The following is a 27,899-nucleotide window of genomic DNA, read 5'->3' on the forward strand; positions in this document are numbered from 1 at the left end:
GATCTCAGGCAATACTGCCTGGTGGGCTGTGAGACTCTACAGTATATACTTCATCAGCTCTTAATAGTGGAGGGTAATCTAGTTATCCTAAGGAAGAACAAAGCCAAATTCTCAAAGGATAGAGTCATCTGCTCTGCAGAGAAGAGGCCATTATATTCTGGGCTATCACCGCCAGAAGTTGTGAGCACTTGACTCAGAGTGTGGTAGCTAATATTTATATAGTGCTTTAAGGTATGGAAAGTGCTTTATGTAGATTATCTCTTTTCATCATAACCTTCCTCATAACATCACCACCATCACCATCATCTCCTTTTTACAGATAAAGAAATTGAAGCTAGACCCCCACTGACTTGCTGAGGATCACTAGTGACTGAGGATTTAAACCCAATTTTTCTTGACAAGTGCAGGGCTATACTATCTATACTGAAACAGCAGTTGTTGTCAGACTGGGTGATTTGCAGTGACTTTCACCAAGTCTTCCTTCAGGACTGTGCTATTAAACTCTGGGGAAACTGGTGTTATAAATTCAGTATCTTGTCCTCCATGGCTACCAGTTTCATAGGCTTAGATAATGACACAGAGACCTTCAAATTGAAGTGTAATAATTGGAATGAAAAGGTTTACTTGGTTGTTCACCTCATGGTTAGGTAGTGATTTACTTCATTCATAAAACATTTACTAAGTGCCTACTATGTGTTAGTCACTGGGAATCTAAAGACCACCCTCCCCCACTCCCCCCAAAAAAGAGCTATTTCCTGGACATAGAAAATATTTACAAGTAATTATTAAGAGGAGGGTACTAGTATATAACTGGAGGATCAGGATAGGCTTCCTATGGGAAGTGTACTTGCCTAAGACTGGAAGGAAGCTAGGGATTCTAGGAAGCAGGGTGAGAAGAGAGTGCACTCTAGGTATAGGGGGACAGGTTGCAAAGTCATGAAATGAGAGATGGAATGTGAAGTGTGTACAAGAAGTCAGACTGGACTTTAAAAACCAAACACAGGAGTTCATATTTGACCCTAGAATGAATAAGGAGCCATCGGAACTTTCTGAGTAGATAGTGAATGATATAGTCAGGCCTGTGCTGTAGTAATATCAGTTTGGCAGCTGTGTGGAGGGTAGTTTGTAGAGGTGAGAGACTAAAGGCTGAGGGGTCATTAAAAAAATTGCTGCTTTTTATTTTTACATTGCCTAGATTTCCCCTGAATCTCTCCCCTTTCTACCTCTTTTGAGAGCCATCTCATAACAAAGAATTTTTTAAAAAACAAAAAGAGGAAGAGAAAAAATTGTAGTAAAACTGACTAATAAATTGAAGAAAGTCTGATGTTGTGTACTATGTTCTACATGCATGACTCTTGACTTTTGTCTTCTGTTTCTTAGGGTCAAGCCCCCTCCCTTCCTTCCTTCCTTCCTTCCTTCCTTCCTTCCTTCCTTCCTTCCTTCCTTCCTTCCTTCCTTCCTTCCTTCCTTCCTTCCTTCCTTCCTTCCTTCCTTCCCTTCCTTCCCTTCCTTCCCTTCCTTCCCTTCCTTCCCTTCCTCCCTCCCTCCCTCCTTCCTTCCTTCTGATTTTTCTCTCCCTCATCTTTGATGAACTAGGGAGGGAACTGGGAAGGATTTCTAAATTTTAAGACTTTAAATTTAAATTAGGGGCAGCTAGGTGGCACAGTGGATAGAGTACTGGCCCTGGATTCAGGAGGACCTGAGTTCAAATATGACCTCAGACACTTGACACTTACTAGCTGTGTGACCTTGGGCAAGTCACTTAACCCTCACTGCCCCCCCCCCAAAGAATAAAAAGGGGCTATTGTAAATATTTTGTACATATTGGATCTTTTCCCTCTTTCTTTGATCACCTACATTCCCAGTGAATAGCTAGATTGAAATTAATGTGTTAGAATAATGTGAAAATTAAGTTCAGATTCTGCCTCTGACATATAGTGGCTCTATCTCAATTGGTAAATCACTTATAACTTCTCATGCCATCCCCCTCCCTCTAAGAATATAAATTACAAATGAATTTCCAAACATTATTACTGGAGGGGGTTTCCATACCAGATGCTCTGAAGGTACCAAAAAAATAAAAATGAGGAAAAGCTAGGAATGTAACAAGAGCTATAGATTCTTTAATTCTAGTGAGAGCTAGTAAAGGCTTTTACCATGCTACTCCATGCCCAGGCTGCACTCATCTGTCATCTTGCATTCGGATGTGCTGTGCTGCTGTATACCCTATTACCAGCAGTCATGTTGATTGTTTTTTAGAAGCCCTTAACAAAGCAGAAGAAAGGAAGAATACTTCAGATGGAAACATTGCCAGCACAAAAAGGAAGAGGTTTGTTATTAGAAAAAAAATGATGTGACTGAACATCATGACATGAGCATACATAGGAACTCTAAGGTAGAAAGAGACATTGGAATGCCTGGATCTGTGGTATAGAATATTACAAAACATGCAGGGGAAAGAAAAGAAAGAGACAAAATTGCATCAGCTTTTGGTGGTTTGCAAAAAGCTAGAAGGGATTGAAGTAGTAAGTGATAGAAATGGAGTATCCTTTCACTCTGTAGATCGAAGATTGTCATAAGAAATGCATTCTTCTTTTGCAGAGTTGCCATTGAGACAAAAGCTTCATACTTATTTAAGGCAGCAAAAGAAAATGCAAATGAAGTGAGAAACTTTTACTATAAGTATTAGTTGGCTAGTTAGATCACTTAAAAAATTGAGTTCTAATGAATAATGTTAAAATTTCTGGAGAAGTGGCCAGCGCTGATGAAGATGCAGCAGCAAATGTTTTGGAGAAAGTAATTGAAGAAGGTGGATGCACTTGTCATTTTTTTTATGTGGATGAAACAAGCTTAGTCTGGAAAAGAATACTTTCTAGGGCTTATGTATTTCTAAGAAAGAAAAAACCCTCAATTTGGATTTATAGTGTCAAAAGATCACCTAACATTTTTATTGGGAAGTAAGGGAGAAGGGGATTTTAAATGAAAACCAGTGCTGTCCTATCTGTCTCCAAATTCTAGCTCTCTTAGAGTATCAAACCATCAAATACTTCCAGTTCTTTGATGGACAAACCAGAAAGCATGAGTGACTAACGCTGTTTTTTGGAGACTAGTTTTCAAGTTATTTCAGCTCAGCTATTGCAAAATATTGCAGGGACAAAAACATCACAGTTGAAGTATTATTGATTTTAGATGGTGCCCAGATCATCTGACTGCACTTGGTTTGTTGTATGAGAATGTGACCAAGCAAATTTGTTGAGATGTAGATAAAGTTCTTTGCAACTTCTAGTATATATATTCTTCCCTGGGTAATGTCTATGAGAGCTGGGATGGAAGTAGGAATGGTGGACTGGGAGTGAGGGGCTTTCTGGGCTCCTGTGTCCATCTGCTTGATGATGGCAGTTGGTGAGTAGTTATTGATTGCTGGTGGTGATGAGGAAGATGGGCCCCCTCTTCACCATGATTTCTCCCATCGATGATAGCTGTGGGAGCTGGGCAGGAAGCATGTCTAACAGTTTGGAGGACACTGCTATTTCCAAAGCTCTTGGGTTCAGGGTACTGGGCTGTCTCCATCAGGATCTGAAGGGAGATGGTAGTCAAGGTGGTGGTGGTTTGACTTGCATGGTACATGCTGCCTTCTGTTTTTCCCTCATTATACCCATCGCTTGTGATTGATCTTGAATCAATGGAGTGGAGATTGTATGAAACCTATTGACTTTTCATCCTCACTTATCAGAGATGTAATCAAGTAGGACCCCTCCATCTCTAGGGTTCTTCCAGATCTCTCATTACTGTCCTCTTCACCACCATCACCCCCTTTCTTGCTTGATCCCAGAATTAAAATGCAAATTGGGATTTTCAGGGGCATGACACTTCCTTCTCTTTCTCTACAGTAAACAAACTGAACCCAAAGCTGAAGAGCCTCTTTGAGCTCACTTTGTTTTTGGGGGGTGGGGTGGGGCAGTAAGGGTTAAGTGACTTGCCCAAGGTCACACAGCTAGTGTCAAGTGTCTGAGGTTGGATTTGAAATCAGGTCCTCCTGAATCCAGAGCTTTATCCACTGCGCCACCTAGCTGCCCCCTTTGAGCTCACTTTAAATCAAGGTATCATACTGTCAGTTTGAGTATTAGACATTCCAGCTAAAGAAAATTAAAAGCATTATACTGCTTCATTTGAAACCCAAATATTATGACCAATTTCAAATGGTAGCTGAATAGATGTTCAATAAAATTAAGGCCAAACACAATGAAACATAAATGTTATAATATTATTTTTCTCTAATCCTCTACCTAATCAGAAAATAATCTGCTTATTCTCCCTAAACCCTCCCCTCACCTGAAGTTCCCAATTTCTTTTCTTTTTGCCTCCTCTTCCTCCTCCAACTCCAGGGCTGGTACTCTATATCACTTTCAACTTGTCTCATTTACCCAACAAATATAATCTCTTGCCAGATGTTATTTCTTTCTCTACATCTCTTCACAGCCACCATCCTAATTTAGGCCCTCATCACCTCTTTCCTAGATTCTTGTATTTGGTCTTCTTGACTCAAGTTGCTTCCTACTCTAAGCTATCCTCCACTCAGCTGCCAAAAGTTATTTTCCTAAAGTGTAGAGCTCATAAAACTCCAGTGGCTCCCTAGTTGTCTATCTTCAAGATCAAATGTAAAGTCCTTTGGCATTTAATGCTCTGTACAATCTGACACCTTCCCACTTTTCCAGTTTTTTCATTTTCTACTCCCTTTCCTCTACTCCATTTCTGTGATTGTTATACTTACCTACTTGCTCTTCACACACTCCATCTCCTCTGTGCCTTTGTAAGGGCTCTTCCCTTGAACCATCAAAGATTCTAAGAGTTGGCTTCCTTTAAGATTCTATTCAAGTATTATCTCTTCCAAAAGGCCTTTCCTGGTCCCCCAGCTGCAGTGGCCATCCCATCTAAGGTTATCTGCCTTCTACCTGTATTTCTCTCGTATGTTCTGATTTATATATATATATATATAATCTCCCTCATTAGGATGTAAGCTCTTTGAGGGCAGTGACTTTTTCTTTATACTTCCAGGCATTAATGCAGTATCTAGCATGAAGTATAGTCCTTAATAAACGCTTGTTGATTGATCGATACAGGGAATTAACAAAAATATACATGACTAAAAGCCATTCTCCACTGGCAGAGTGGTTAAAGGATATGAACAGACAGTTCTCCAAAAAATTTCAAAGTTAACAATCACATGAAAACTCGCACTAGATCATTAATAATTAGAAGATCACAATTAATAAGAGAATACAAAGCAAAATAACTGAGGTTTTACATCACATTTGGCAAAGAAGACAAAAATTGCCAAAGGAGTCAGTGACACACACAAAATGAGTCCCTGAAATAAGGGGAATATTGGATGTGGAAGCTATTTTGGAAAGACAGGGACACTAATATACTGTTAATGGAGCTGTGACTTGGAATTATGCTAAGAAAGTGATTAAAATGGATCTTGATGGAAATTGCTGCTTGGTGATGTAACATGCACTGTTCCTTCATCTGAGCAAACAGTCCTGGGAATTTGGTAAAGATAAAGAAAAGGGGAGTTCAAGTGGAAAAATGTTAAGGACTGCCTCTATAATGAACTTTTACTATAATTTGTAGACTTTATGTATTTGAAACTTTATTTTTCTTTTTTGTTGCATGTGGTCTTCCTGCTTCATTTAATTTTTGATCGATCTTTTAAAAGATTATGATGTTTATTTTGTTTCAACTAGTATAATAACCAATTCAGTAACCATATTTTTTATATGTGTAAAGGGGAGTTTTAAAAATAGTCAAAGCAAGCTTATGGCATTACATATTTGACTCCTTTATTATCGGTCACTTTTTAAATGAAACAACTCTTTAGATCCTAGAGCCCTTGTAAGTCCAAAGTTTATTTAAAGATGCATTTTATGGTTTATCCTTGTCGTGAAATGCTTTTTTAAAAAATGTAAATGTTGTCCAGAATGTGTATATTTCTGCAAATGACAGAAAATAGTATAACACTTTTTCCTTTATTGTTTTTATTTACTCAGAATGTTAAATTAAATATAACTGACTATGTTTAGGTTATGTGGATTAATTATTTTAGTGTGAAACCATTGCTTTTAGGATAATCATGGGCCAGACTGGAAAGAAATCCGAGAAGGGACCAGTTTGTTGGCGGAAGCGTGTAAAATCTGAATACATGAGACTGAGGCAGCTCAAGAGGTTCAGACGAGCTGATGAAGTGAAGGTATGGATTTATCTTTTTAAAAATAACATAATTTTATTTATTTTGAATTTAAACACCAGAAAAAAGAATATTTTACCTAAACAGAATTGAATACAAAAAGATTTATATGTGAAACACTGAATCTCCTTTTCATTGCACTTATTTAAAAAAAGTAAATAATAGATTATACATATTGCTTTCAAAACTGTTCTGTCTTTCCTTCTGAAATTCCTCCTTTTTTTTTTTAATATTTCACTGGGCTTTTTGGGGGTATATGGCAGGGAGCATCATTATTGCATCGTTATTACTCTTCCCATTTTAACTCATGTCAATTAAAAACCAAGAGGAAGGAAAAAAATCTTTTGTAACAAATGAACAGTCAAGTAAAATGAAACTACCTAGTGGCCACACAGGTAACATACCTCATGATAGATCCGATGGAAACATGCTTGGTCACTGCATTGATTATAATTCTCAAGTCTTTGAAGTTGTTTTTCTTTACAATGTTTGTCTTTATATAAATCATTCTTTTGATTCTGATCATTTCGCCCTGGGTGAATTTATACTACCCAGTATTTTCTGAAATCTTGTTATTTCTTTCAGCACAATAATACTCCTTTACATTTATATATTACAGTTTGCTGAGCCATTCCTTAGTTGTCTAAGGGGGAATTTAAGGCACTTCTTAGTTTCTAGTGTGTTTTTCCCCCTTTTTTCTTTTAATCAGCCTTCAGGATAAGAAAGTTTGTTTTTCTTGTACCTCTTCCCTCACCATTATTATTTTTCCTCTAAAAACCCACACACCCAATTCTTGCTTGCTTCCCTGTTAAGATTGATGTCTTTCTACACCAAACTTATATGTGTCTAATTCTCCTTTGTTTCACATGAGTATGGTTCATCTAATGCCCACTCTCCTTCCATATTTGTATAATCTCAAACACCCCGATTATGAGATGTTCTACTACCCCATTTCTTCCTTTCTACATGAATGTATTGCTTCTTTTATTCTCCCTTCTCTTTCCCCTGTTAAAAACCCTTAAAATAGAACTTATCTACCACAAGGTCCTCAAACCCTTTCAAGACATCAGTTCCTCAAGGGTTACTTGTTTCTTTCTTCTCCTGTTATTAGAATGATAGCATTATCCACCATCATAGAACCCTTTACAATTGCTCAAGTAAATTTACCTTTCTAATTTTCTGTAGACTTTTGTTTTTGTATTTCAAAATAGCTAGTTGGTTCTGTTTTTTTCATCAGAAAGAATTGAAAGTCCTGTCTTCCATTAAGGGTTTACTTTTACCTATAGTATTATACTCTGTTTTGCTGGTTAATTTATTCTTGGTTGTTAGCTATCCCATTTACCTTTTGGAACATTGTATTCTAAGATCTGTCATTTAGAGTAAGAACTGCCAAGTCTGGATTGTAGTTTCTTGGTGCTTGAACTCATTCTTTTTTAAGCTTATAGGCTTTTTTTTTTTTAATCTGAAAGCTTAGTGTTATTTTATTTGTGACATTCCTAGGACTTTTGAATTTTCTTTCAGAAGTAATCAGATTATTTATAGCTTCAGTTCTGCTTTTTTTAAAAAATAGATTTGGGGGCAGCTAGCTGGTGCAGTGGATAAAGCACTGGCCCTGGATTTAGAAGGTCCTGAGTTCAAATCCAGCTTAAGACACTTGACACTCCCTGTGTGGCCCTGGGCAAGTCACTTAACCCTCATTGCCCTGCCCCCTCCCCCCAAAAAAAGATTTGGACAGTTTTTATTTATGGTTTCTTGCATCCAGGACCTTAAAAAAAAAACCAAACAAACATGCTTTTGAGGGAGTTCAGTGATTCTTAAATTACTTCTCTGTGACTTGTTTTCCAGGTTATTAGTTTTTGATATCTGATATCTTATTTTTTCTTTCCTCCTCCTCCTCCTCCTTCTTCTTCTTCTTCTTTTTTTTTTTACAAATCTTCTGTGTTCTAATATTTCTTGTTTCATGGAATTATTTATTTCTTTTTTGTGTATTTTAGTTTTCAGGTTGTCCATTTCTTTGGGAAGGTTTACAACCTCTTTTAGACTATTCTTCTGATTCCTACTTTAAGCTTTTATTTCATTCTTTAATCTCTTGTTTAATTTTAGATGTTCCTAAAGCTCTAGTGGAAAATCCATTTTTCCATTGAGACTGTGCTTATGGTTGTTATGGAGTTACTCTCTCCTTTTAGGATTTGTAAAAAAAAAATTATACTTGTTAGGGCCTTCTAAATAAATTGGAGATTCAGTCCCCAAGCTGTACTTGTGGGTGGTATGATCAGCTTGGACCCATCTGGGTCTCCTTGAACCCTCAGGGCCCTTTGTGGCATTTCAGGACAGAGTGCCAGGAACCTCTGAGTCACCTCTGTTCTAGCCGGCAGGTTGCTAACTTGTCTGCCTGCTGCTGTTGGTACTGCAGATATTATTGCCCATGGGCTTCTGGCTGATGTTTTCCTGCAGTTCTGAGGTAGCAGTTGCATACTGTAGCTTCTCACTGGAGTTCTTGATTATTATTCAGTTTGGTAAGAATTTTTAGGTATTTCTTGGGGGTATGTTGGAGCTGAGTAGTCTGCCTTCATTCAGGCAGTCCTGAATGGCCTAGAGGCCATTCTTCTTTCCTTACTGAGTTTTGTCTGTTTTTCTCCCTCCTCCCCAACTCTTGCCCTCATACTAGGAGACTTCAACATACATATTGACTCTCCTGCAAACATCCAGACCACTCAGTTCTTCAACCTATTCACTTTCCATGAACTATTCCTTCACCCATCCTCAGCCATACACAAAGATGGTCGGTCATACCATGATCTTTCCATTATGCACAATTATACCAACACCATGTTCAGGAATTATGAAATCCCCTCATCTGACCATAATCTATTTATTTTCCACTTCTCCCTTTCCTTATGAAACTCTATATCCACACTGACCTCCAATCCTGTCCTCACAGTTCTCTCTTAGGCCTACCCTAGCCATTCTCTCCTCTTCTCCCCAACTTGACCTCTTGGTGAACCAGTTAAACTCTCAAGTCTTTAGCCCCCTTATCATTTCTCTGACTGTGCCCTGTCATGTCAAGGTTAAGACCTTGGATCTATCTCACAACTTCCTTCTCTCCTACATATGTGCTACTGAATGAAAGTGGAGAAAACCATTCAACTACTCTGGTTGGGTTCCCTACAAATTTGTTATACAACCATAACTGGTCCTTTACTACCTCTAGGCAATCCTACTATACCTCCCTTTTCTTTTCTTTCTTCTTCTTTTTTTTTTTTTTTTTGGTGAGGCTATTGGGGTTAAGTGACTTGCCCAGGGTCACACAGCTATTAAGTGTCAAGTGTCTGTGGCTGGATTTGAACTCAGGTCCTCCTGAATCCAGGGCCAGTGCTTTCTCCACTGTGCCATCTAGCTACCCTATACCTCCCTTTTCAAATCATTATTCCACTCTCCACAGTGGTGCTTCCAAACCTGTCTTTCCCTTCTCAAATCTCCCATGACTTCCCCTCCTTCACTCTCTCAACTGAGAATCTTGCCTCATGTTTTACAGAAAAAAATTAAAGCTATTAGCTATGAACTCCTATTGCGCCCTTCTTCATCATTCTGTATCATTATGTGTTTTCTGCCCCTAACTCCTCTTTTAGCTCTGTTTCACTTGAAGAAGTGGCCTTATTCCTTACCAAGAGTAACTCCTCTACCTGCACAAGCAGAGTCCTATTCCATTCTTTTCTCCAATTATCTTTGATTTCTCCTTGTCTTTTGATTCCTTTTCTATTGCCTGCAAACATCCCCATGTCTCCCCTATACTCATTCTTCCATTCCCATTAACTATTGGTCTATATATCTTCTGCCCTTTATTATTTACTTAGCTAAATTCTTTGAAAAAGTGGTCTCCGCTACTTGCATTTTCTCTCGTCTCACTCTGACCTCATCATTCCACTGAAAATGTTCTCTCCAAAGTTACCAGTAATCTCTCTCTCAATCCTCATTCTTAACCTCTTTGCAGGGTTTTTTTTTTTTTTTGGCGGGGCAATGAGGGTTAAGTGACTTTCCCAGGGTCACACAGCTAGTAAGTGTCAAGTGTCTGAGGCCAGATTTGAACTCAGGTCCTCCTGAATCCAGGGCCAGTGCTTTATCCACTGTGCCACCTAGCTGCCCCCCCCCTCTTTGCAGCTTTTAACACTGTTGATCACTCTCTTCTTCTTGGTCCTTCTCCTCAGTTTTTGGGGTACTACTCTCTCCTTGTTCTCCTCTTCCCTTTCACTCTCCTTTCCTGGATGCTCATGCACTTGTTGCTCTCTAACCATAGGTGTCATTCAGGGTTCTGTCCTGGCCTCTCTTCTCTCTCTAGACTACTTCACTTGGTGATCTTAGCAGTTTCTGTGGATTTCATTACCATCTCTGTGCTGATGATTCTTATATCACATCTGCTTACCCTGCTCCACCTTCTGTTGGCTGCCAATCTCATATCTCTAACTGCCTTTCAGATATCTTTGATCCAGTGACACTGTCTTCCTTGCTGTTCCATAAACAGGATACTTCAGTTCTTGATTCTGGATATTTTTTTCTGGCTGAAATGCTTTCCATCCTTATGTCTTCCCTGGCTTCTTTTAAGATCCAGCTAAAATCCCACCTTCTATAGGAAAGCCTTTTCCAACTCCTTTCTATTCTAGTCAGTAACTAGAACAGATAATGATTATGTGCTAGATGCTGTGCCAAAAAGAAGCAAAAGACAGTGCCTGTCCTCAAGGAGTTCACAATCTAATGGGAGAGACAACCAGCAAACAAATACGTACAAACAAGCCATATACACAGGATAAATAGGAAATGACAAAGAAGGCCTTCTAGTACCATCATTCTTTTAATTATTATCTATTTAGATGTTTAAATATTTCCTATTTATATAACAGTCACTTAATAAATGTTTACTGATTAATTGATCTTCCAGATATATTTTCCAAATATATAGGATTCCATTTGTGTTCCCATGGTTATTGTTTAAAAGGAAATCTTTGATTCTTAAAGCACAAATTGTACATGTCTAACTTGTTTTACACACATAAATATTAAGAATTTTGACTTGTCAGAAATAAGAAAAGCTTTAATTTCAAGTGCTACATTTTCAGTTAAGGTCTTGTCATGGTAGAATAAAATATAAATGATGATATTTTGGTAGTCATACCACCAAATTTGAAATAAATAATATCTTTATAATTTTTTTTTACTATGCAAGTATATACCAGAATTTGTACTTCCCTATTTAAGTAGGGTAGGGAATATTTCCCTGTTTTTGTGTATTTCTAAAAATGTTTTCATTTTCATAAATATTCATAAATGAATATTTAATCTGTTTTTTCCACTATGAAATACTAAGTATATTATTTTACTTGTATATGTATGTATTTGTATGTGCATATGTATGTATGTTCAAGAAAATTGCCTTTATGTAGAATCAATATGAATTTCAATGAATAGTCCTGGTGGCATTTTATGAAGATGGCTTGATGACTTCAAATTAACAAATTCCCCATCTCTCTCTTTTTTTCTTAAAAGAGTATGTTTAATTCTAATCGGCAGAAGATTCTAGAAAGGACAGAGATTTTAAACCAAGAATGGAAACAGCGAAGGATACAGCCTGTACACATCATGACTTCTGTGAGCTCATTGCGCGGGACCAGGGAGGTTGGTTAACATGACATGCTGTAGTAATGTCAGCACATTTTGGTTTTATTAGTTGGGAATTGGTTGGGGACTTCTCAGCATGTGCATCTTTTTGTTATTGGCTTTCTTATATAAAATTATTTATCAGCTGCTATTTAAGGATTTTAAACATTGAAATATTTAATAAGCTTTTGGCACCACCATTGGATTTCTATTTATGATAATAAGCAGAGTTGACTATTAATTAGTATGAATTGCTCTCATGCTAAGAATTTTTTACCCTCTATATACATGGCTTAAGGAATTTTTGTTAGATGTTCTTTTTGAAGGCTGATGTTCTCCCTTCTCCATTAAAAGTAAGGGCTTTGACTTTTGGGTCTAGAAAGTATTAGGTGAGTGAAACCAGCTAGATTTAAATAGAAGCAACAGCAGTTCTTCCTTTTGAGCCAGGGAATTATTTTGGACAATAAGAGTATTTTTATAATTAGACAAAGAATTAGTCAGATTTATTAGTTTGGATCAGTATATGCTATTTTTTTCTTCTTTTTCTTTTTGCAGGGCAGTGAGGGTTAAGTGACTTGCCCAGGTCACACAGCTAGTAAGTGTCAAGTGTCTGAGTATGGATTTGAATTCAGGTCCTCCTGAATCCAGGGCCAGTGCTTTATCCACTGTGCCACCTAGCTGCCCCTGGAATTTCTTTTCTAGCTCAGTCAGCACTAATGTCAAAGAGGAGATAAAGCCATTTCTTCTGCATAACTCATGTCATAGTTCTAACTATGTTTTTAGATTTCTGGAAATTAAAAAATTGAGGACATCTTTTCTCTCTCTCTTCCCCTTCATATGTCTCTCTACCCCATCTATGCCAAAACTGTTGGGAGAAATCGAAATATTGACTACTTATTCGTTAGCATTGAAATATAAAAATTATGAATGTTTAATTTGATTAATCACAACATTTTCATCTTTGGTGTATTACACTTAAAAGTTTTTATAAAACAAATTTCATTACCTAATGTTTATTTTTTATATTTTAGATAAAAATGAAACCATAAGCTGTTGAGCAGTAAATAATTTCTTGGTTTTTGTCTGTTCAAGCAAAATAATTTTTAAAAATTGGGAATATAAAAGACCCAGTAAACATTTGTTTTGATTTTTGAAAAACTTCATGGCCTCTATTTTCAAGTAGATATAGAAAATACTTGAAAGTAGTATAGTATAGTATGGTATAGCATAGCATAGCAGAGTAGAGTATTAGTATAGTAAAGAAAGTCAGACTCACTGACTAAAACTTTCATCATATAAAACTGTTGAATCAGTCACATTGAAGTCTATCTGCCCATTGATGTTTCCTTTTACTCCCCTTCAGTGACTTCTGTAAACTGGTTGTCTGGCCAAAGGAAATATCTCTGCACTTTCACATTCTTGTTTTGTAATATTGTATCCTATCTCTAAATGTATACTGATTTTCTTTCATATCCTTCTGAAGCTGGAAGAAACTGAGTAGACAAAAAGATGGAACAGTCAAAAGCTGCCTTTTGCTAACCCTTGCCAATATATTATAGGGAGGCACATGCTTGGCAGCGTCTCAGATTATATTCCTGAACCAACACCAGAGATGTTCTTTATTCACCAGAATTTGAAAATAGTTTTCTAACATCAAGTTCTAGGTGTGCTTCTTGTTAATCACTCAGTCATCGGAAGTCATTGCAGTGCTCTCCTCACTTTTCTGTAAGTCTTTCATCTTTGATCAAAGAAATCCCTGAGAGCAATAGACGTGGATGGCAAAATCATTCCTGTTTCTTAATAATTTTCACTTTGCTTTCTTCTTCACTTTGTAAATGAAGATACATGTATATTCTTAAAAAGACTAGTTAACTTTATTTGACCATTTGCTAAGTAATGTTTGAAAAAGATTTACTGTCTGATTCAGGTCAAGTGATTTGACAAAAGAAAATGCCTTTAGAATATTGAGGATGTTTTGCATTTGAATCCAGAAGGCATCCTTACCAAGATACCCTTAAACTTTTGGGTACTTGAAGATCATTGACTGCTACTTAAAAAAAAAAATTCCTTTTTATTTTTATGAATTTGATACTTTTAGAAACAAATATTTTCTTAAAAAGAACAGAGAAAGAAGTGAATCTTCACTCTATTTTTCACATATGTAAACAATTTCTTCTAATTTTTTAAAAGTATATTCAATATTTAACTTGTTTTTTCTAATACTGTGCTGCTGTTCTGTGGTCTTTTTTAGATTTCCTTCTTTCTTTTGCATATCTTTAAAAAAAGATTGATTGATGAAGGGAGGGGCAGTGAATAGAAATATTTTTTCTTGCTACAGTGAAGTACCTGATTGAGATTAGATAGCATAAAATTATCTGCACAGTTTCTTGATTTCCTCAAGTTCTTTTCAACAGCACATGAATTGGAATGAAGGAGACAGTGGGATTAATCCAGTGTTGGAGTTTGGAAAGATGGGATCTGTTATAGGACAATGGGGAAGGGGAATCAGGAGTACAGCAGCTAGGTAGTGTCGTGGATGGAGTGCCACAGCTGGAGTTAGGAACACCAGAGTTCAAATCTAGCCTCAGATACCAGCTTTGTGACCCCAGGGAAGTCACTTAAACCCCCTGTTTGCCTCAGTTTCCTCATCTATACAATGAATTGGAGAAGGAAATAACAAAGCACTTCAGTATCTTTATGGGGTCACAAACAGTAGGACAAGACTGAAAAATGACTTAAAAAAATTCCGGAGTAGAGGATAGTATTGAGTTGTTTTAATGAGATGGTGAGTTAGAGAAGAGAGTATAACAAGGAAGATAGAATGTTTGAAGGAACATCAGTATGTATGTCAGAATTCTCTAGTATGAAGACAAGATATGAGTAGGAGAGAATGTGAACTAGGTTCTGAACCTAATTCAAAAAGAAACTTTGAGGAAGAACATTGTCTTATAGGTAAATACATAACAGCCTGGATTGGGCGATTAAATTTGGGTACTATGAACTTCAAAGGAGAAGTTGCTCAAGGAAAGTTGGAGAAGAAGAATCTGTAAGTGGTAATAGGGAAGAAGTAGCATTTCAACTTGCCCATTGCTACCATTGAGTTTGATACTATGAGATAAAATGTAGCAAGTCCTGGAATAGGTGACAAGCAAAAAATTGTCATCAGTACAAAACGAAGTCTCAGTGAGGGCCAGAGGATGGAAGGAGTGAGAAAAGTAGATTGTTAGTTATTTAATTAAGAAAGGAAGTTTGTTAATTATGAAGAAGGGATTTGAAATGGCATAGTTAAAACAGAGGGCAGGGAGGGAGCAAAGGAATAGCCAGTGGACCATGGGAACTGGGTCTGTATGTTGCCAAATGAGATTTTAGAATCATTGGGATGGAAGCCAGTATCAGGGGTGGGTTCATGATGACCCTTGAGGAGTGAGCCCAGGCCAGAGTATCAGTGATTTCAGAGAAATCCATTGAAGGAGGATAGAAGTAGGCTGTTTGTGAATGTCCCTTGAACCTTAGACAAGTTGTAGGGTCATAGATTTAGAATTGGCAAGGACCTCGGAGCCCATCTAGTTCAACCTCTTAAGGTCACATAGGCGGTACATATCAAAGGTGGAGTTTGAAACGAGGTTCTTCATTTTTGTTGTGTTTATTGCAGAACAGGTAGGAGGAGTTGGACATATGGAAGGACATATGCTCAGGTGGCTGAGGGTTGGTGGGTAAAGGTTGCCTTCTCTGGAGTAAGCCAGAACCTCTGTGGGGGAAATAGGTGGAAGTACTCTTGTCTTCCCACCTGAGACTTTGTGCTTGTGATGGCCCTTGAGATCCCATTCATATATCAAAATTTGTTCTGCTATACCCCTAATTAATGAGTACCCACTTGTTTCCTGTTCTTGCTTACAATAAAAGATGTTTTTCTGTCTGTCTCTTTCTCTATACACACACATTTCTCTCTATAGATGTACCTGTATTGACAAAAAACCAAGCCAAAACAAAAAAAAGATTTGGTATAAATAACTTTTAGCAAATGAAGAATCCATTTATTGACCAGGAGGGATAGAATCCAAGCATTTCTTCCTTTCTTTCTTTCTTTTTTTTTTTGCAGGGCAATGAGCATTAAGTGACTTGCCCAGGGTCACACAGCTAGTTAAGTGTCAAGTGTCTGAGGCCGGATTTGAACTCAGGTCCTCCTGAATCTAAGGCCGGTGCTTTATTCACTGTGCCACCTAGCTGCCCTCCAAGCATTTCTTAAGATCCTTGGGAAGGCCTTAAAAAGTGAGCTATAGGGGGCAGCTAGGTGGCGCAGTGGATAAAGCACCGGCCCTGGATTCAGGAGTACCTGAGTTCAAATCCGGCCTCAAACACTTGACACTTACTAGCTGTGTGACCCTAGGCAAGTCACTTAACCCCCTTTGCCCCGCAAAAAAAAATCCCCCCCCCCCAAAAAAAATTGAGCTATAGCCTTGTATCTTGCATGAGTGCATCTTGAATGATGTTAATAGGATGATGAAGCTCTTTGATCAGATAAATTTCTGGAATTTCAGTATTTGGAACCCCTTCCTCATTCTAATTTCCTTTATAGCTGCTCCCTGACCTATAGTTTTATGTTAAACCTATACAATAACACCATAGGTACCTTTCTTAGCTTTCTCTCTTTTATAATCTTCCAGAGTATTCTGGAGGCTTTGAGCAGAAAACTAGATAGAGGAGGCAGTGGCAAATGTGTCTTGTATTGGAACTCATAGTGCTATATGTATTTTCATATATTTAGAGCTTTTTCTCCTTTCTTTGATCTCTTTGGAATATAAGCTTAGATATCTGGTGCTAATGCTACTTTTTGTAGATTTGTTGTTTTAAACAATATTACCATTTTATTCCCATCAAGTTTTACTATGTAATTTTTTTTGGGGGGTGCGGTGAGGCAGTTGGGGTTAAGTTACTTGCCCAGGGTCACACAACTAGTAAGCATTAAGTGTCTAAGGCTGGATTTGAACTCAGGTCCTCCTGAATCCAGGGCCGGTTTTCTATCCACTGTGCTACCTAGCTGCTCCTACTATGTATTTTTATACACAATTTTGTTCTTCGTATCCTGTCTTGTTTTGTTGAATACAGCATCTATATCAGAAGTTATTATATATTATTTTGCCCTTAGATCTTTTAGAGGGTGTCCAATTTGATATTTTTGTTGGGAAGCATCTTTAGGCTATGTGATATACACTTTATTATAGCAATATATGGGTATATATTAATTTTGATTTTTAGTACTGCTTTCATGTAATTTTCTTTCTTAGTCATTAAAGCAAACACTGCTCTGTATCTAAATTCTTTAGAATTTCATTTATCTTAATCTTGACAGATTTTGCAGTGTGTCTGTTCTATTTTGGCTAAATACTTTTTTTGTGAAAAGTTGTTTGAGTTTGTACTTTCCCAAATTTATATTTTTTCTCCCATTCATTTTACCCTCCATTTGTAAGATAGCAGTGAATGTGCAAAGTACTTGGGAGCAAATCAGGGAGATCTCAGTTTTCTTTAGAAGTAGATTTTTTTTTCCCCCCAGGGCAATGGGGCTTAAGTGACCTGCCCAGGGTCACACAGCTAGTAAGTGTCAAAGTGTCAAGTGTCTGAGGCCGAATTTGAACTCAGGTACTCCTGAATCCAGAGCCAGTGCTTTATCCACTGTGCCACCTAGCTGCCCCTCTAAGAACCCTTTCAACTCTTAAGGTCTATGATCCTGTGGTTGCTTATTTCTTAGGAAGACACTAATTCAAGGTCACATTTTAAAACAGATTTGCTTTAAAAAAAAGTCTGCTGGGCCTCTAATTGATATGATGAATTTAGTTATTGAAAAACTTTCCTGCCAATATGGAGTTTTAACTATTTAGTGAGATTCCACATGACTGTATTGTTACTACAAGATTTTGGTTATTTTCTTTAGGTGTCCTCATGTTTACAAGTGAAGCCAAATGAAGATTTAACTACACGAATACACACACACACACACACACACACACACACACACACACACACACACACACACACACACACACACACCCCTTGATTGGATTGGCGAACAACCTTGTAATGATGCTGATGTTACAGAAGCAGTAGCATAAGAGGCTTTTGCTGAAAAGAGAAAAAAGAAAATGTAGTTCAATAGCTAGCTTGCTTAGAAGATTATAAGATCATAGATTTAGTATTGGGGAAAGGAAAGATTAATGAAGAAATATATTAGCAAGGAAGGTGAACTGATCATGTTTTGACAATGAGCAGCAGAAAGTACATGGATAGCCTGAGTAGTGCACTGGTGCCATTGAAAGACTAAATGAACCAGAGAGGACTGATGGGACAAAATAGACGGGAATTGAATAGGAAGATATTGCGATCTGAATAGCAAAAGGGATAGCTCTCTGTTGGGCTTATAGATATTTCTTACTAAGATTCTTTACTGTTTTATTGATCTTTTCCTCCATTTCAGGTCTGGGGCTGTGCCTGGCCTAATTCACCATCCCTGTCCTTCAAAACCAAGGGACATGACGGTCAGACATGACTTTTGCCTACTTTAGGGCCTACTGTGATTTAAAGGTTCTTAATTTACAATTTTCTTTTTTACAGGAGTTAGACATGTTGGATAAGTAGACCTTTTATACTTTCTTACAGATCATCACTTCATTAAACAATCAAAAAAAAAAGAATGTTTTCTATATGAACTTGGAATTTCTTATTTCTAATGAATGGTTTTTGCTTATCATCATTTTCTTCTGTTGTTCCAAATGCACTTTCTTGTGAGAAATAAAAAAGAAGGATAAAACAAACAGTTGGGCAACCAACTAATCCTTCAGTTGTGCCTGACTCAGTATGTGATATTTCACACTCATTTCCCCTACCTTTCTAAGGGATGGAGTGAGATACAAAAGGATGAATTATAAAGCTTTAGCTGGTGCCTAAGCCCAATGTTTCCCAGACAGTATATATTTAATAAATTATTACTAAATCCAGTTGATTGGGGAATTGCCTATAGATTTCAGATGCAATGCGTCTTCCCTCTCTACCCCAAATAAAGTAAATGTCTTTAATTTTTATAATATCAGAATTTAAAAGTTTAGCCCTATTTTTCTCTGAACAACTGAAGAAATTTCTATCCATACAAGGATGCTTTAGAACAGCAGTCTTGACATCATCCTTGATTCCTCACTCTCACTCCACATATGAGGGCAGTTTTTAAGTTTTATTGATTCTTTTTCCCTCTCATCCCTTGCATGTAATTCCCTTCTTCACTCACAGAGCCTCTACCATAGTTCAGGCCCTAAAGCTCTCTCCTCTGGGCTATTTTAATAGCTTCCCTGTCTGCAGTCTCTTCCCTTTTTATTCCATCTTCCATGTAGCTAACAAAGTGACATTCCTAAAGCATGGGTCTGGCGGGTCACTCCCCTGTTCAGTAAACTTCAGTAGTTCTCTTCTAGGATCAGATGCAAACTTCACTGGCATTTAAAGCCCTTCAGAACCTGGTTCCAGTCTGTCTTTCAAGGCTTACTTTCCATTATAATAATAATAATTAAAAAAATAAAATAATAGTAATAAAAGCTAACATTTATATAGCATGTACTATGTGCCAGGCATTACATGAAGTACTTTACAATCCCCACCCTCCCAGGGCAATGAGGGTTAAGTGACTTGCCCAGGGTCACACAGCTAGTGTCAAGTATCTGAGGTTGGATTTGAACTCAGGTCTTCCTGAATCCAGTGCCACCTAGCTGCCCCATTACAATTATTTTTTCATTTGATCCTCAAAACAACCCTGGGAGGCAGGGGCTATATTATTATTTTATGGATGAGGAAACTGAGGTAGACAAGTTAACCGATTTGCCAAGGACCACACAGCTAGTAAGTGTCTGTGGCTGGATTTGAACTTAGTCTTGGCTTCAGACTTGCCACTCTATCCACTGTGCAACCTACAGCTGCCTCATATATGAGTGTATATATATATATATATATATAATTTAGCAACATTTATCTGTCTTGCACATCCCTCAAACTTTGCATCTTCTGTCTATGCTTTTGCTTAGTGGTTCACCATGCCTAAAATGCCCTCTCTCCTCCTTTTTGTTTAGTTATTGTCAGTCATGTTCAGCTCTTTTGGACCCCATCCCCTTTTGGAGGGGAAGATTTCTTGACAAAAATATTGGTATGGTTTGCCATTTCCTTCTCCAGCTCATTTTACAGATGAGGAACTGAGGCAAAGAGGGTTAAGTGACTTGCCTAAGGTCACGTAGCTATTAAGTGTCTGAGGCTGGATTTTAATTCGTCTTCCTGACCTTGTTTTTCTCAATGAGATATCATTTTTTGAGGGTAGGATCTTTCACTTCTGTTTTTGTACCCCCCCACCCCCCGAACATTGTAGGTTGTTAATAAATGTTTGTTGATTAGTAGATGAAAAATTAATCAGTTTGATAGTCCATAAAAAATGGTTATATTACATGTTGAAAATGCCTTTCATAAAATACAACTTTCATGTTTAAAACACTAAGGAATATAGGGCTGGGACGATTTTTCTTTAACATGATAAGACAGTATTGATTTGAAACCAAGAGCTAGCATTATCTGTTATGAAAAAACCAGAAGATATTCCCAGTAATGGAGGGCTGCCTCCTGTCACAGTTATTTTTTATATGGTTGAGCAAGAAAGAACTTAAGGGGATCAACAATGGCAAAAATAAATAGCTCTTTGCCGATGATATGATGGAATATTTTTAAAATTTGAGAAAATTAAAAATCGAGGTAATAAATGGCTTCAAACAGAAAACCCAGTACATTCAGATAAAACACCAGCATTTCTATCAGTATCAAATGCCTGGAGAAATTGATAGAAAAATACCATTTATACTGACAAAAAATAAATTATTTGAGCATTGATCTAGCATGATTAATGACAAAGTCTACATAGAGACAGCTACAAAACAGTCGTAACAGAAAAGAATTAACTGGAGAGATCTCTAATATATACTTGTCTAGATTGAAGTAATACAGTCAAAATGATAGCACTACTACCCAGATTATTATGGTTAATGCATTACTAAAAAAAGTACCAATGGATTAAAGTGATTATTTATATGTAAGAACAGACAAAATATCAAAGGGAATTATGAAAAAATAAAGCGAGAAAAGGAACTTTATTGCCAGGTTTAAAATTCTACAAAGTGATAATTATCAAACCTATCTGTCATTGGATAAAAGCAAAAACAGATTAATGGAACAGCATAGTAGTCCAGAATTAGAATCAAAGACCCACGTTAGAGGAATGTTTAATAAATCCAAGGCTTTAAAACATTGGGAAAAGAATGTTATTCAATAAAAATTGGATAGTATTGGGAAAGGATATAAAAAACCTGCCTTTTATTTTCTTCATAAACGTCAAGGCATAAAATTTCTTCCTGAAGCCCTTTCTAGATTTCGGAAAGAAGCCCCATCAATAACCTCCTCATCCATGTCTTCTGTTGCTTCTGCCCCTTTGTTTCTTGTGTTTCCGTCCTTTCAGTCCTGTCAGCTCTTTGTCATGCCATTTATGGGGGTTTTTTGGCGGGGAGAGAGTGGTTTGCCATTTCCTTCTTCAGCTAATTTTACATAGATGAGGAAACTGAAGCAAACAGGGTTATGTGTAATTTAAGATTCTAAATGTGGGTTCTAATCTGTGCCCCCAGTTTTGGGGGAAACTGACTAAAATCACTGATAAAACAAGTTTAGGTTTTTAAGGGTTTATTGAAAGTTAGAAAGAGAAAGATTGAGAACAGAATTCCAACAGCCTGGCATTCCTATCTTTCCTCAAATTTCCTGTGAAGTCCTCTGCCACTGCCGCCACCACCACCACCACCAAGTCAAGAACCAAAAAGAGAGCGACCTCTCTGTGCAGGCCCTCCTTCCTCCTTCCTGTCCCCTTCCAGAAAATGGGAGGCTCCTCAAGTTGATTGGCTGGTAGCCTTGGTGGACAGTACCCATGTGCAAATGTTACTTCCTGACGCCAAGGAAAAGCCACATGGCCTTGCTCTCTGACGCATTCTCCTCATGGTGGAGCTTTCCTATAGTAAGTCTCCAGTAGGTGGCGTCATTCCAATCATTACAGTTAAATGACTTGCCCAAGGTCACACAGTGTCTGAGGTCAGATCTGAACTCAGGAAAATGAGTCTTCCTGACTCATTTTCAGCACTCTATCCATTGTGCCATCTAGCTGCTCTTTGATTGGAGGGTGGAGCAAAAAACTCCTCTAATAGCTTCCTTTATAGAGGACTCAAAATCTCTAGCTCTCTTCATTTGCCACCAGCTGTACTGTGGTTTGACTCCATCATCACCATCAATGCCCTCCCCTTCCCTTTCTCATTTCCCACCCCCAACCTTTCAGCTTCCTTTTTTTCTTTTGTCTTCCCTCATTAGATTCACTGTCTCCCCCCCCCCCTTCCCCCTTGTATCCCAACATTTAGCTTAATGCAACTATCATAAGGTGGGCTATAGGGGGATAGGGTTTTCTTAGGGAACTGGATTAAGGGTGATAACCTAAATTAACTCTTATAGTTTTAGGAGAAGGGGTTAAAATGTCAGTGGAAAGGAGGAGGTGCCAGTCTATTCAACAAACATCTATTTACTTATTTATTTATTCATTCATTCACTCATCTACCCACTCTCCCATCCATCCATCCATTTATTTATTTACTTATTCATTTATTAATTTATTTCTACATCTATTCATTCATTCATTCATTTCTTTATTTTTTGGGGGCATGGCCATTATCTTTATTCATGCACACTTGCTTTCAAACTACAATTAGTATATTTAACAAAGTGGATCATGCAAACAAAGTTTTTAAGGAGTGTGGGGACCAATTTTTAATTGGGGAGTGCTAGCTAAGCAGCTCGGCTGCAATATTGGGGCAAGGAAGGAAACCAGAAGCCTCCCTCAAAACAGAACAAGATTTATTTTAACAAGAGCGAACTTTAAAAAAAACAACCACAAACAGGATCAGTAGGATCAAGGGAAAGGAAATAAAAATGGGGAAAGGGAAATTATAATACCTGAAAAATACCACAGCCCAGGAATCAGCTGAAAATACGCAGCAGAAGGCCTGTCGCTCTCCAGCTTCCACCTAGAATGCCCAATTCTCCTCCCCCAAACCTAGAAACACCCCACACAGTCCCAGCAATGGGATGGCCGCTCTGACAGTCACATGACTGCCCTCACTAAGCTTCCAATCATTATAATTTTGCCAGGCCCATGTAGGCGTTACGAGTGGTGATGACGTGAGATGCCAGAGCCCTGGCAATGGCTACAACCAGTGGGTAGAGCACCGTGTGGTTTGCGGAGCCCCAGGCCAGTGCTCGTCAAGGCATAAAAACCTCAAATAACAATTCTTTACAGGAGAAAACCAGTGCCAGCAATTTATTTTTATTATTATTTTTGTTTGTTTTTTGTTTTTTGCAGGGCAATGAGGGTTAAGTGACTTGCCCAGGGTCACACAGCTAGTAAGTGTCAAGTGTCTGAGGCCGGATTTGAACTCAGGTACTCCCGAATCCAGGGCCGGTGCTTCACCACTGCGCCATCTAGCTGCCCCATAGTGCCAGCAATTTATACATCATTCTCAAACATTAATTTATTAAGCAACTGCTCCTGCTAGTACTGCTGCCAAAAAAGGAGGTCTTTTTCTTTAACTTATAGTGATTCTGAAGGAAATGGGATGAGTAGCTTAGTTACTCAGGTTTTCTGGAATGTTAACCCCGAACCTAAACTGTAGTTTGACATATTGTGATCTTTTCCTTGTTCAAGACTATTATAAGTGATAACTGAAATCTTGGAGCAGAGAATCATTTTGGAAGGTATTGGGGGTGGTGGTTAGGAACTATGTCAGTTGGGATATTTTTCTTATAGATAATGGTAAATAAAATTGTTTCTGGCAGACTTAAGCCAGTCAAGTTAACAAGCATTTATTAAAGTTCCTACTGTGTCCCAGGCTCTTTGTTAAGTGGTGAGGGTACCAAGAAAGAAAACAACAGCAACAATCTCTGGTCTCAAAGAGCTCACAGTCTAATGAGGGAAGGAGAGAACATGCAGTCACCTATATAAAAAGAGAGACACAACATAAATTGGGGATAGTCTTAGAGGGAAAGCACTAAGTCTAAGGATGACTGGGAAAGGCTTCTTGCAGAAGGTAGAACTTTAGCTTAGATTTGAAGAAAGCCAGGGATCCCAGGTTAAGAGGTTGAAATGAAGATGGAAAGCATCTCAGACTTGGGGGACCCCCAGTGAAAATGCTGAGAGTTGAGAGATGGAGTGTCATGTGATGAGTCAAAAAGCAGAGTGTAATATCAGGATCAATATATTTTCTTTGACAGTCTTATGGCAAAATAAGGGATTAGATTGACATTTTGAACCATATGTTGTAATTTCAAGTACAGCAATGATCTAACAGAAGACTCAGTATATTTAAAAAATAGGAGTAATGATGTATTCTCTATAGTTGTGGGGAAAAGGAAAATGTCTTTTGGACAAATGGACAAAATAGATGTTATTAAAATTTTAAAAAGGAAATTTGGCCAACAACCAAGCAGCATACCCAAAGTCCAAAATAAATAAAACAATGCATAAATATTTGATTAAAATATGATGTTTAGAACCTTTAAAGAATTGACACAAATTTATAAGTAAGATCAGTTATTCAATGGATATTATCAAATAGTTCAGTTAGGAAACAGAAATTACCAATGACTTCCTCAAAACATTTTCATACTCTTTAGTAATCAGAACAATTCAAATGAAAATAACTGAATTTGTATTTATTAATTTTTCAAACATAGTAAAGACAATATTTAATGTTGGTAAAGCTGTGAAGAAATTGGCAAACTATTACCCTTTTATGGGGCTTTGAATTGGTTCAGGCTTTTTGAAAAACAGTAATATGAAGTTAACATGATCATGCCTCTTGATACAGTTATCTTCCCACCATTATATCCTAAAGTTGTTATTAAAAGGAAAAAAAAGCCTATCTTCCTAAAAATATTTGCTGAAGCTTCATATTTAGTATCAATAAACAGGAAACAGAACAACCACCCATTTGTACATTTATTGGCAAATTGCTGAATATATTGTATTACAGTAATATAATAAATGAAATTATAAATATGAAAAGATAAATATGGATAGAATAGGTAGAGTGAAAAAAGCAGAATCAACAAAACTGCACACATGAAAGACAATGTAGTGAAATCTGAAAAATATACACAGGAGAGACAAAAATTGGACTTTTTGTATTTTTTTGGTAAAGGTTAATATACACTTTAAAAACAAATTTTAAATATTTTGGTGTTTATGATTTTATTGAAAAATTTAAAAAATCTGAATGTTTTTGTTGGTGATGGACAAGTTTCAGAAGAAAAATACATCTGAAAGGGACATTCCTTTTGGGGGAGGTTGGGGGGCAGAGCAACAAGGGTTAAGTGACTTGCCCAGGGTCACACAGCTAGTAAGTGTGAAGTGTCTGAGGTCAGATTTGAATTCAAGTCCTCCTGAATCCAGGGCTGGTGCTTTATCCACTGCACCACCTAGCTGCCCCCAATGTAAGAAATTTGTTAGTAAACTCATGGCTTTTAATGGATTCTAACTTGATAGCTTAATTTTTTTTATCTAGGATAGTAATTAGTGATTTCTTTGTTGAATTGATCAAATATAGTAATTAAAACTAAAAAGTCTGCTTTATATTTTCTTCATTAGAGTAATGTTTTTTAAATGGTCATATTGCTTTTGAGATGGAGAGTTTATGTTGAAATAAAATTTCTGAGGTCAGGTTGAAACCAACTAATCTGCAGTTATTAACTAGGAATAACACTTTCCTAAAGCTATGTTGTCATTCATTCTTTTCAGTTTTGTTCTACTCTTTGTGACCCGATTTACAGTTTTCTTGGCAAAGATACTGGAATAGTTTGCCATTTCCTTTTCCATATTATTTTACAGATGGGGAAACTGAGGCAAAACAGGATTAAGTGACTTGCCCAGTTGCCAAACAGCTATTAAGTAAGTGCCTGAAGTCATATTTGAACTCAGGTCTTCTTGACTCCAGACTGGGCACTCTATCCACTGGACCACCTAACTGCCCCATTCATAAAACTATACTGATGTCTTATTCAGCTACTCTTTAGAATCAATGAAAACTTTAAAGAATTATGGTAATTGTTTTGTGATTCATAAATTCTGGTTCTCCAGGATGGATAGAATTTTCTTTTTCAGCTGGGAGATTTAAGTGTTTCTCTTATAAAGACCACAAACTTGAGATCTACTTTTCCTTTTCAATCTGGCACCCATTCTTTGTGCCTTCAATCTAATATGTTCAGTCAGGTGTTTGGGGGGAAAATCACTCTTGGAGTTTGTAGGAATAACATGACATGTATACATTCATGGAAATCATATGTATATAGTCTTGTTGATCTGTCAAATTGAATTTGACAAAGTGATTACATTTTTAGTTATTTCCAGGTTCATTTCCTACATTCCCTCTTGCTTCTGTTCCTCATCATAGATAAAAACTCTTGATGAAGCAGGGTCCTTGACACACTGCTTTGATTTCACACTTTGCTTTAACTATACTCCTTTTGGTTAGTGCCCATCTCTACTAGCCTGCATCAGATAAGCTTCCTTTCAGGATGTCTAGTTTTTTAAGGACTTTCCTTTTGTTTTCCTCCCTGCCCCGCTCTTAAAAAGAAAAAAAAAATCTGGGTCCCTGATTCCATGATTTTCTTCCCTGTCACTTCTGATAACATTGATAGTCTGCTTTGACATGATGGTCAACAAACATTTATTAAATATTTCTTATTATGTGCCCCAGGCACTGTGCTAAGCTGGGGATACAAATAGGCAAAACTCAGTCCCTGTTCTTAAGGAGTTTATAATCTAATGGGGCAGAAAACATGGAAACATACATACAAAGCAAGCTATAAACAGGACAAATAGGAAATCATGAACAGAGGGAAGGAAGTAGTACAAAGAGGGGTTAGGGAAGGCTTCTTGTAAGAGGTGGGATTTTAAAATTTTAGTTGGAACTTAAGGAAAACCAGGGAGGCTGGCAGTCAGAATGAGGAGGGAAAGCATTCCAATCATAGGGAACAGTGGGAGAAAATACCTGGAGCCTACAGATGGAGTGCCTTGTTCATGGAACAGCCAGGCAGTGTCACTGGATTGAAGAGTATGGGGAGGTGGGTGGTGGCAGCTGGGTGGAAGCTAGGTGGCTCAGTCAATAAAGCACCGGCCGGGGATTCAGGAGGATCTGAGTTCAAATCCAGCCTCAGATACCTGACGCTCGCTGTGTGACCCTGGGCAAGTCATTTAACCCTCATTGCCCCACAAAAAAAAAGAAAGAAGGAAAGTACATGGAGGGCCCTAACTGGGCTTTGGTGGCCAAATTCAGTGAACTAACTAGTGGGCAGATAGTCCTGATTAAAAGGCTTCTGAGAATCTAGGGTTAGAGATCACAAAGTAGTTTAAGGAGGGGACAGTGTAATACCTTGTATGTACGTAAGAATTGGCATGTTGTCTCTTCCATTAGAATATAAGCTTCTTGAGGGCAGGGACAATGTTTTTCCCTTTCTTTGTGTCTCTATTGATTAGTACAGTGCCTGGCACTTAGTAAATGCTTAGTAGATGCTTGATGATATTGATTTGGTCCCTGGACCAAAAGACTGTATATGGTATTTTTTAAAGGTAGGACTTTGTACTGCCTGAGAATCTTGTTGGAGGACCATCCCCTAGGATGTACTTACCTTTACCTCATTTCAGTTCCTCTTGTATGCTTTCCTTACTTTTCCTTCTTCTTGATATGTACAAACTGGCAGAACAAAACAGAAAGGGTGTATAATTTATTCTAAGAGTACTGGTGTTTCTTTGCCAGTTTTGACCCTCTTGGGTCCTCTTTCAACTTCTAATTCATGATTAAAAACACATTTCCCTTTGAATTCAAGACCTAGAATCGTAGTCAATCCATTG

The 27,899-nt window shown here is 37.6% G+C and overlaps 1 protein-coding gene across 1 annotated transcript in view; it reads left to right on the forward strand.

The window, feature by feature from the left end:
- Positions 1-27,899, forward strand: part of EZH2 (enhancer of zeste 2 polycomb repressive complex 2 subunit) — a 107,811-nt gene that overhangs the window by 47,296 nt on the left and 32,616 nt on the right. Inside the window, exons 3-4 of the mRNA XM_043968441.1 lie at positions 6,127-6,250; positions 11,786-11,914. Of these exons, the coding sequence (XP_043824376.1) occupies positions 6,134-6,250; positions 11,786-11,914 (246 nt within the window). The 5' untranslated portion in view covers positions 6,127-6,133. The remainder of the gene's footprint in view (positions 1-6,126; positions 6,251-11,785; positions 11,915-27,899) is intronic.

This window comes from Dromiciops gliroides, chromosome 5, assembly GCF_019393635.1.
Source record: "Dromiciops gliroides isolate mDroGli1 chromosome 5, mDroGli1.pri, whole genome shotgun sequence".
NCBI lineage: Eukaryota > Metazoa > Chordata > Mammalia > Microbiotheria > Microbiotheriidae > Dromiciops > Dromiciops gliroides.